The sequence below is a fragment of the Oenanthe melanoleuca genome, chromosome 27 (assembly GCF_029582105.1).
Source record: "Oenanthe melanoleuca isolate GR-GAL-2019-014 chromosome 27, OMel1.0, whole genome shotgun sequence".
Lineage (NCBI taxonomy): Eukaryota > Metazoa > Chordata > Aves > Passeriformes > Muscicapidae > Oenanthe > Oenanthe melanoleuca.
In genome coordinates, this window is record NC_079360.1 from 3,981,168 (window position 1) to 3,991,107 (window position 9,940).

The following is a 9,940-nucleotide window of genomic DNA, read 5'->3' on the forward strand; positions in this document are numbered from 1 at the left end:
GATGGCGAGCGGTGCTGCGGGCTGGGAGCAGTTACACTCTTGTGGTTCCTTCACCTTTTGGAGTGTTTTAGAAGAGAAACGTGAGCTCCTGGTTTTCTGCCTCTGCAGTGAAACCCCACGAGTTTCATACACATTGAGTCACGGTGTTGACAGGTGACTGATAAACATCTGCACCAGTCGAGTTACCGTAACTAAGAGATTCGTGGATCTAATGTTTGCGAGTCACTTGCATGTGAAACCTTTCATCTGCTCTTTTTTCATATTTTTTTTAAGCTGTGAACAAGTTTATGCTTTTAGTAACCACAGAATTCAGTTACTTATTTCTAGACATTCACCTCCAAAATGCCTTTAGTGCTTTTGGGGTGCAGTTTATTTCCTCCTTGCAGCTGGCACAGAGAACAGGAGTTGCACTGTGTGCCCAGAGAGGTGTGAGCAGAATTTCAGGTGCACTCTCCTCTATTTCTGTCCAGTGAAGAGCTTTCCAACCCCCAGCACACCCAGAGGAAAACATTTTTTTTTCACTAACCCCGTATCAAGTGACCCTAACTGTGGGAAGTTTATACCTCTATTTATACCTATCAGTATTAGATTACCTGAATAGCTGTGCAGAGGTCCAAGAAGCCAGGTATGGTGCAGAGGAAGCTATAGTTGTCAAAGGACAGTGGGCAAAACTGACTTTGGTGTCAAAGATTAATCTCTAAGAAGGTACCCTCACCACCTCCTATTATTTTTTTCTAAGTTTGTTTCTAAGCCTGATGTTAAAAAAAAAAAAAAAAAAAAAAAGCAACAAAACATCCAAAAGCTACTTGTGTCTGAGAGCAGCCTCTTTCAGCAGAGAACATATCATGCCCCATCCCCAGAGATTTCTTCAGAAAAGTCATCACAGGGTTTAAACAGCTCTTTACCCACCCAGGTAATTATCACCTCTCGTCTCTTGCAGGTGAGAAACGGCCCAACTTCGATATCAATTACAACTCCAGTTTCCTGTACGAAAAGGAGAGCGAGATGATGCACGGGCGCATGATGGACCAGGCCATCAACAACGCCATCACCTACCTGGGGGCCGAGGCGCTGCGGCCGCTGGTGCAGACGCCGCCGGCGCCCACGGCCGAGATGGTGCCGGTCATCAGCAGCCTGTACCCGCTGCCGCTGCCCCGCGCCGACGTCCCCAACGGCTCTGACGGCGACAAGAGCCACCTCAGGGACAAGAGCCTGTCCTCCGACAGGGGCCTTTCCCCGAACAACAGCGGCCACGACTCCACAGACACTGACAGCAACCACGAGGAGAGGCCCAACCCCGCCTTCCACCAGAGCCAGGTGATCGCCGCTCCCGCCCGCAACGGCCTCCAGGCGCTGAAGGATTTCCCGAGGCCCTACGACATCATCAAGCCTCCAGCCATCTGCCCGCGCGACGCCTTCAAGGTCATCAACAAGGAAGGGGAGGCCATCGGCGTGTACCGCTGCGACCACTGCCGCGTGCTCTTCCTGGATTACGTGATGTTCACCATCCACATGGGCTGCCACGGCTTCCGCGACCCCTTCGAGTGCAACGTCTGCGGCTACCGCAGCCACGACCGCTACGAGTTCTCCTCGCACATAGCGCGGGGAGAGCACAGAGTCGTGCTCAAGTGAAAGGACCGGCTCTCCAAGGTCAAAGGATGTGTTTCCCGTCAGAGGGGAGGCTTGGTTGGTTGGGGTTTTAATTAGTGTAATGAGATTTCTTGAGTATTTTTCTAGGCCGGTTTTAAGTGTGTCACAAGGAGGTGACAACTTTTTACATTTGTTTTTCCCGATAATTCAGTGTTCTGTAGCATCTCTGCCTGGCTGCTGTGGTGAGTGGGACTGTGGGAAACACCAGGAGCAGAGACTGGTTTTGATATGAACTTTTTTTTTTTTGTGAAACTTCAGAGCCATTTACAATGTTTTCAATTTTTAACTTGTGTTTGTTTTTATAGAGTTTGCTTTAAGTCAGCACAAAAGATTTTCATGCCAATTCCCCTGCTCACTCAGGTGTACAGTCAGAGATGTTTTGGAGGAGCTTTTCCTGGTTATAATCCCAATGGCCTCCCAGTTGCTCAACACCAAAACAAGGAAAATGAGGGCAGGAAAGGGGAGGGATTATTAATTCCTCCTTAAAGCTTTTCCTCTAAGCCCTAACGAGAGTGTGGCACACTTTCATTTTTCTTACTTGCTGACTTTCTTTAAAGTTACTCAGTAAGAGGAAAATAATAAATGAGATCTATTTGGGGTTGGGATTTTTTAACAATACATATTTTTAGGATACCCAGTGAGGTCACTGGTTGGCTCATCCATGTGTCCTGGAGGAAATCCCAATTTTCATTGCTGGAAACTCCTCCTTCCTGGTGGGTGCCTAGAAGGAGGATGAAGCTGTGCTGTGTGTTGTGCCTCTGCCTTGCTCTCCCAGCAGGACATGTGGCTGTGCCATCCATGTCCCACAGGGTGGCCCTGGCTGGCTGTGGACAGGTGAGACCTCAGGCAGGTGTGTGAGAGCCACACCCACACCAGGACAGCCCTCAGGAGGTGCAGCTCCACACCCTGAGCAGGTGCCATCCCTTTGAAGCTGGTTTTTACCACAGTTCTTTGAGTCTCCCCATAGCCCTGCAGCTGTCTCGGTGTCCCTGTGCTGGAGAGGGGTTTGGTAACAGCTTTGCTGAGTGAAGGTTTAGTCTTTGCAAAGATTTTTGTATCTCATAGTTAGGAGTGTTCTGATGGGCTTTCTGCATCCCTTGTGTGGTTTGAGAGCTGTGTTGCTTTTGTGTTATCCCTGGTGATCCAATCACTTCCCTAAGGGAAGGCTGGAGAACTGAGGGTCAAATACTGAAATTCATCCCTCCCTCTGAATTCTTTAGGCTCAGTTATTTCCTCCCTGAATTTTAAGGTACAAAATAAGAAATTTATATTCATTTTTTCCCACTAAGGGTGGGTCTGGAGAGGCACAAATCAGCCTGTAGTGTGCCTGACTATCCAGAGTGCTGTGGAAATGCTAATCCAGCATTTCCTAATGCTAATCCTGCTGTCCCTGGGGTTGAGGAGAACTCTTTTGCTGTTATGTGTGGAGCTGTAAAGCAGGTTTAGGATGTTTCCCAGAGCCCCATGATGACAAAGGTGCATGTTGGCTCTCCCCCAGTGAACATCCATGTCACAATATGAACAATGCCCCTCCTGTTAGGGAGGCTGCAGTTCCACCAAGGATCAGTCCAAAGGGCCAAGCTTTTGGGTCCACAAAACAGAGGGAAAGGGAGGGGAAGGGAGCGAGAGAATTCCCAGAGAACAAAGAGAAGGTTGCCCTGACATTTTAAAGTCCAACTTTTTTAGGACATTGTGGTTGTCTTTATCAGTTTTTAATTTTGTGACAAGCTTGCTTTTCAATGGCTTAGTTTTCAAGACCAAAGAATTGTCAATAAATGAATAAAATATTTAAATAATGATGATGTCCTGACTTGAGGGCAGGCAAAGGCAGGTTCTTAAAGGAGAAATGTCTCCTGAAGCCATCCAAAAATCTTATTTTCCATAAGTGGGTTGGGTAATGGATTCATCCAAGAATACACTTGGATTGTCCCTTCACACCCCACCTTTCACCCCTGTCCCACAGTGCTGCCCTGGAGCTGCTGGCTTGAGAGATGAATCCCACTGGGCTCTGTCTGGATGTTGAGGGGCTGTGCTGGTCCAGGGCAGGTCTCTGAGCTTGGAGGAGCTCTGGGAAAACAAACAGAAAAACCACTGGTACTAGTTGGAAGCCTGATTTATTCTGCTCCTGGCTTGGTTGTTTTGGACTGGAACAGGTTTGAAGCATTCTCCAGTCCCTTGGTGTGTCCATCTCATTTGGTTCTTCATTTACTGATGAATTACACCCCCAGAGTGGGCAGGGGACGCTCAGAGAAGGAGCTTTTGGCACCAAATGAGCCTGTGGTGCCTAAGGGTTTATTGAAGTTTTAAAAATGTCAGTAAATAAATGTCAGAGCTGGCAAGTGACCAGCAGAGCTGGCTGAGGTGTGGGAATGAGCGCTGGGGCTGGAGCTGCTGGTGCCCATCACCTCTGGGACCTGTAAATCCCACAGGTGTGATGGAACCTGTGGCTGTGTCCCCGTGGGGTGCCGAGCCGTGCTGGAGGCTGTGCTCAGCAGAACCAGTCACTCAGTGGAGTAACTGATACAGTCAGAGGTGTAAAATAACATCGTCTGCTCCTCTGACTGCTGGAAAATGGTGTTGGACACGGTTTTGGTTAATAGAGGAACAATTTAACCCCAGAGCTGCGGGGTGGAGGCAGCTCAGCCCCACGCTTGGGCTGCGGGGTGGGCTGGTGGTTCCCGGGGGTGCCGGGGCTGCGGCAGCCAGATGGAAACATCCCGGCGGCGGAGGGTGGAGGCTCACACCAACCCCCCGGCCCTTTTAGCACCTGCTTTACCAGGCTGACGTTGTTCGCACTTGTTTCATTCCCCCCTGACACCTTCTGCCGCAAGAGCTGGACACGCTTGAGAAACAGAGACGGAAAAAAAAAAAAAAAAACGAGAAGAAAGTCAGAGGATCCTTTTTTTTTCTTTTCCCTTCACTTCCTTCCCAGCCTGGGCGCGACTCTAGCACTGAGGGATCTTCCCTCTGCTGCTACCCGGAGATTCCGAGGGCTGGGTGAGACTGAGCGGGCTCGGGGCTGGGCACAGAGAGTCCCACGGCGTCTTCCCGTGCTGGTTCGTCCCTTCATAGGAATTGGTTTGTTCCAAAACCCCTCAGCCTTCTCCTTCCTGGAGCCAAACCCCTTTAAAGGCTTACAGAAACTTTCAGTTGGTGTTGTGACAGAGAGATTCTTATCTGCTGATAGCTGTAATCGTGATAGAGCACAGAGGAACTCGTTTCTCCTGTCGTGTTGAAACACGCTTCCTAACGCACAAAAAAATCCCATAAAACTTCCTGGTGCTGGTCTGCATCCTCGGAGCATCCCGGCCGGATCCTGCTCCCACGGGGAGCGGTCCAGCACCCAAAAACCCGACGGTGCCGGGAGTGACAGGGAGGACTGAGTCACTGCCACCACCTCCTCCGTGTCCCAATTCCCCAGCCGTGCATTGAGTCACGCTGCCCGCGCCGGCCCGGCGGGGACCCGGCGGCGCTTTCCCACCCTGGCGTGGGTCGGGTTCCCAAATCCGGGGAGCAGGGGGTGAGCAGAGCCACCTCTGTGCTGAGCGGCAGCGGGAAGGGCCATTGGAAATGTCCCTAGCTCTGGCACCGCCAGCGGGGAGCTCTGCAGCACCGGGACAGGGCCGCGACTGTCACCGGGGCACCACGACGGGGGCAGCAGGTTTGTGTCACGCCTGATGCCCCCCTCGCTGCGCCGGGAGGGAAGCGAAGCCCCCGGGGAGCAGCCGAACCTGCCCCTCCAGCCGGGTTATATCGGGCTCCACATTTGCATGGCAGCGAGTCGGCACCTGGCAGTGAAATCCTCGGGGGATCGAGGACACGGGGAGCGGCTGGCGATTGTCACACACCGGCGACAGGAAAGTCCCAGCAGACGATTGTTTTTAGAAGAATCTACTTCCAGCCCGCACGGCTCCAGCCCCTGCGGAGCTGCGGCCGTGGTGGGATGGGGGTCATGGTGCTGGGCTCCATGGCCACAGAGGATGCTCCGGGTGGGAGGTGATGCTCCTCAGCCTCAAACACAACCCAGGTGTTCCCCGCCCCTTGGGGATCCCCTCACCCACTCCCTGTTCCCCCCTCTCTCTGCCCGGGACCGCCGTGAGCAAGGCTGGGAGCGGGGCTGGGGCTGCCACTGGTCCCCCCAAACCCCTTTGCTCCCCACCCGCACTGAGAGCTGGGGCTCATCCTGCTCCCCCCAGTTCCCCCAGCACCATCGCTGCTCCCCTGAGCACTGGGGGACACCGTGGGGCTGGGGGTGTATGAGGGGGGTCCTGTCCTCCCTCAGCCCCGTTTCCCACAGCTGTGGCTTTGTGCCGGGGGCCCCCCCTTGCTGCTCCCCGGGACCGGGCAGAGTCACGCCTACCCCCCCTCCCTGCCCCCCAAGCGGAGAAAGTTAGTCAAATCTGCAGAAACCACAGCGGGGGGAGGCAGCGACACTGTCACCGCTTTGATGTCACCCCTGCACGTCCCACAGGTGCTGCCATCACCCCGGCGCCACGGTCCCACCACCGCTGTGCCATTAACTCGTGCGAGAAGGGGGGATAATGCAAAAATATTTCCTTCCCCACCTCCATCCTGTCCCCACGGTCCCTGGAGCCGGAGAGGCCACGTGCGAGGCACACGGAGCTGCGGCCGCTGCCATCCAGCGCTCTCAGGGGGGCTGGGGGTCCCTCCAGGGTCCGGGGGCTGTGCCGGGGGGTGCAGGGAGAGCCAGGAAGGTTTCTGAGCAGCGGGGCTGATTCATGCCGGGCCTCCTGCGGTTTCCCCCTGCTCTCACCTCCCGGTGCTGTCACGCCAAGCGCCCACACGCCAGCGCCCACCCCTCTGTCACCCACCGGGAGCTGGAGGGGAGCCCCTGGGGCAGCGAGAGCTGCTGGGCTCCCCTGCACCCACCCTGCACCCACCCTGCACCCAGTCTTTGCCATTCATCCCAACCTGCACCGGTCCCTGCACCCCCTCTGCACCCCAAGTGTCCCCCCCCCCCTTGCCCCTCTGAACACACCACACCCCTCACACTCTGCTCTCCGCCCTCCCAACACCTCCTGCACCCCCTGTGCTGCCCCAGGGCTCGGTGCCAGACAGAGGTGACACAGAACCCCCCACCACGGGACATTCCCGACCCCACAGCAGTGCTGGAGGAAGGAGGATGCGGCACCAGCGGGTGACGGGGTGAGATCCCCTGGGTGTCACACGGAGCTACAGGTGTCCCAGGGGAGCAGGAGGCGGGCAGGGGACAGCTGCCAGCCCTTCCCAGCCCCGTCACGGCCGCTGCACTTCCAGAGGAAGCTGCCCTGCGTTGCTCACCCGGCACTGATATAAATACCGTCCCCATTTTAATGCGGCGGCGGCGGCAGCTATTTCGGGCCGGGAACGGGAAGCGAAACCCTGCGCGGGTCCCGGCCCCTCGCCCTCGCCCCTGGGATGGGCTGGGCAGTGCCCAGGGGCCACAAGGGCTCATTTGAAGCCCAGGAGCCGCGCGCCCGCCTTGACTTTCTGTGCCTTCCAGCGGAGCAGGCGGATGGCGCGGAGGCCGAACCGCAGCACCGCGTCGTACTTGAACACCAGCTTGTAGAAGGCGTCGGTGATGAGGGCGCCGCTGGGGTCGGCGTGTTTGAGCGCGGCCATCGGCGTGTACGCCACGTTGGTCTGGTGCCGGAACGGCGGCCGAGCAGCCTCGATCACCCGCAGGGTGTGCTGTGTGTGGGCATGGCACTGTCCCCTTCCTGTCCCCGCAGCTCCACCCCAGCCCCCGCCCACCCCATCCCCTTTCAACCCAGTCTGCATCCCATCCCCATCTGCACCTCCATCCTCATTCACATTCCCATTCCAGCTCCTTCCCATTCACTTCCTATCCCCATACCAAGGCCTTCCCATCTTATCCCTATCTCTAATCCATCCCACCTCACGCCATCACGATTCCTATCCCATCCCCAAATCCTTCCCATTCTATTCCTATCTTTATCCTATCACATCCCATCCCCATCCCATCCTACCCCTATCTCCAATCCCTATCTTCCATTTCCCTCCCATCTCCACCTTCAGTTTCTTCCTATTTTATTCCAATCCCATCCCATCCCATCCCATCCCATCCCATCCCATCCCATCCCATCCCATCCCATCCCATCCCATCCCATCCCATCCCATCCCATCCCATCCCATCCCATCCCATCCCATCCCCATTCCTATTCCCATTCCCAGCCAGGCTCAGCCCCATCAGGATGGAGCTGTCTGGGTGTGAGCTGCCCCACTGCTGGTTGAGCATCGCTGTTCCTTGTTAGGGCTAATTGACACCTCTGTCCAGTCCAGCCCAACCCAGCAGGGCACCCCCCAGCCCACTGGGGCCCTCTGCCCCTCTGTCACCTCTGCAATGTCCTCAGGGGTCTGACCCAGGCTGGTGAACACATCCCTGGAGTTCCTCAGGTAGAGCTTGGTGAAGATTTCGGCCGTCTCGGGGTCAGTCCGTGAGTAATCAGCGCGTTCGGCTTCCTCGTACAACTTGGTCTCGAATTCTGTCATCACCGGCCCCGGCTCCACCAGGCTGATCCTGCCCAGGGATGGGGCACTGAGCACTGGGCACCCCCAGACCCCCCAGCCCCAGGGGCTGCACAGCCCCCTGCCCCTCACTCACGCCACGTTGAAGCGCAGCGCCTGCACCACCAGGCTCTCGCAGAAACCCTCCACAGCGAACTTGGAGGCCGAGTAGATGTCATTGAAAACGATGCCTGGATGGTTGGGGAGTCCCAGTCAGGGCTGAGTGGGGGCTGGTTCCCCCAGGGCACCCCGTTTTCCCCTACCCTGCAGGCCCATGATGCTGCTGATAACGACGATGTGGCCCCCGCGGCGCCGCTTCATGTCGGGCAGCACCTCCTTGACCAGGCGGACGAGGCCGAAGAAGTTGGTGTCCATGAGGCTCTGCATGGCCGCCAGGCTCTGGCACTCCAGGGGTCCCGCCATGCCCACCCCAGCATTGCTGACTGTGGGCAGGGGCATCAGTGGGGTGAGCCCTGGGCAGGGGGATCCCCCACCCTGGGTATGGGGAGTCCCTGGTGCAGGGTGTCCCTGGCATAGTCACTTATGTGTGGGGTCAGGGGTCCCTGGCACAGAGGGTTGCCAGAATAGGATGTCCTGGGTTTGAAGGGTCCCAGGTGCAGGGAATGTGCCAGCACAGAGGGTCCCTGGTGCAGAGTGTCCCTGGCATAGAGAGTCACTTGTGTGTGAGGTCAGGGGTCCCTGGCACAGAGGGTCTCCAGTGCTCAGAGGGTTCCCAGTGCTCAGAGGGTTCCCAGAATGGGATGTCCTGAGTTTGGAGGGTCCCAGGTGTGTGGAATGTGCCAGCACAGAGGGTCCCTGGTGCAGGGTGTCCCTGGCATAGAGAGTCACTTGTGTGTGGGGTCAGGGTTCTCGGTGCTCAGAGGGTTCCCAGTACTCAGAAGGTTCCCAGTGCTCAGAGGGTTCCCAGAATGGGATGCCCTGTGTTTGGAGGGTCCCAGGTGGAGGGAATGTGCCAGCACAGAGGGTCCCTGGCATGGGCAGTCCCCGCTGCATGGGGTCAAGGTCATGAGGTGTCCCAGTGCTGGAAGCACAAATGGTCCCAGGCACGGGACAGCCCCCAGTGAGAGGTCCCCATCACGGAGAGTCCCCACACCGGGATCACGGTGGGAGGGGAATCCCAGGGCTCACCCAGGATATCGACGTGGCGCCCGGGGATGCTGTCGAGGCAGGCGCGGATGGAGCCCTCGTCACACACGTCCAGCTGTTTGATCTCCAGCGTCCTGCCCAGCGCCGGCCCCGCCGCCGCCGCCAGCGCCTCGCTCCTGCCCACGTTCCTCATGGTGGCGATGACTGGGGTGGGGGCACAGGCGGCTCAGCCCCCGCGGGCTCTCCCCGGGGGCTGCGGGGGTCCCTCCGCCCCGCTCACCTCGGAAGCGGCGCTGCTTGTCCCTCGCCAGCCGCACGGCCAGCGCCAGCCCGATGCCGGAGGAGCAGCCGGTGATCAGCACCGTCTTGGGAGCCATGGCACGGCCTCTGCCCCCCCGCGCCCCAGCCCCCCGCCTTTATAGCAGCTGCCCCAGCCCCAGCCCCCCCAAATCCGGGCCCTTAATCCCCCCTGGATAATCCCCCCGCCCGGGGATTTGCGGCGGCCGCGTGGCTGAGCCGCACGTGGTGCCCGGGGAGCACAGAGGAGCCTTTGTGTGGGACCCGGGGCACCGTGGGGACACAGCGGGACATGGGGACGCTGCCAGGCGTGGGGACACTGTGGGAGATGGGGACAGTGCCAGCCGTGTGCCACCGG

General features: G+C 57.6%; 2 protein-coding genes across 8 annotated transcripts in view; one reads left to right on the top strand and one right to left on the bottom strand.

Annotated features, from left to right (window-relative positions):
* IKZF3 (IKAROS family zinc finger 3) overlaps window positions 1-5,619 on the top strand; it is a 36,449-nt gene extending 30,830 nt beyond the window's left edge. For 5 of the 7 annotated variants that reach the window (XM_056512120.1, XM_056512126.1, XM_056512122.1 and 2 more), the window contains one exon: window positions 941-5,618. In XM_056512120.1, coding sequence (XP_056368095.1) covers window positions 941-1,632 — 692 coding nt within the window. In that variant the 3' untranslated portion in view covers window positions 1,633-5,618. Of the gene's footprint in view, window positions 1-940 lie in introns of all 7 variants that reach the window. The other 2 variants (XM_056512121.1, XM_056512119.1) reach the window with 2 other exon arrangements.
* Window positions 5,620-6,763: 1,144 nt separating this feature from the next.
* Window positions 6,764-9,910, bottom strand: LOC130264070 (retinol dehydrogenase 8-like). Its single transcript, XM_056512044.1, has 6 exons — window positions 9,566-9,910; window positions 9,328-9,489; window positions 8,442-8,621; window positions 8,276-8,369; window positions 8,008-8,191; window positions 6,764-7,341 (listed from the first exon to the last, which is right to left on the bottom strand). Exons 1-6 carry the CDS (start codon window positions 9,660-9,662, stop codon window positions 7,102-7,104), a joined length of 957 nt encoding a protein of 318 aa, XP_056368019.1. The 5' UTR covers window positions 9,663-9,910; the 3' UTR covers window positions 6,764-7,101.
* Window positions 9,911-9,940: the final 30 nt, after the last annotated feature.

Coding starts and splice junctions, on each gene's coding strand:
- LOC130264070 (XM_056512044.1), bottom strand. CDS start 9,662: ATGGCTCCCAAGACGGTGCTGATCACCGGCTGCTCCTCCGGCATCGGG. Junction 8,192..8,275: donor GCGCTGCGCTTCAACGTGGC/GTGAGTGAGGGG, acceptor ATCCCTGGGCAG/GATCAGCCTGGTGGAGCCGG. Junction 7,342..8,007: donor CCCCTGAGGACATTGCAGAG/GTGACAGAGGGG, acceptor GCCCACACACAG/CACACCCTGCGGGTGATCGA.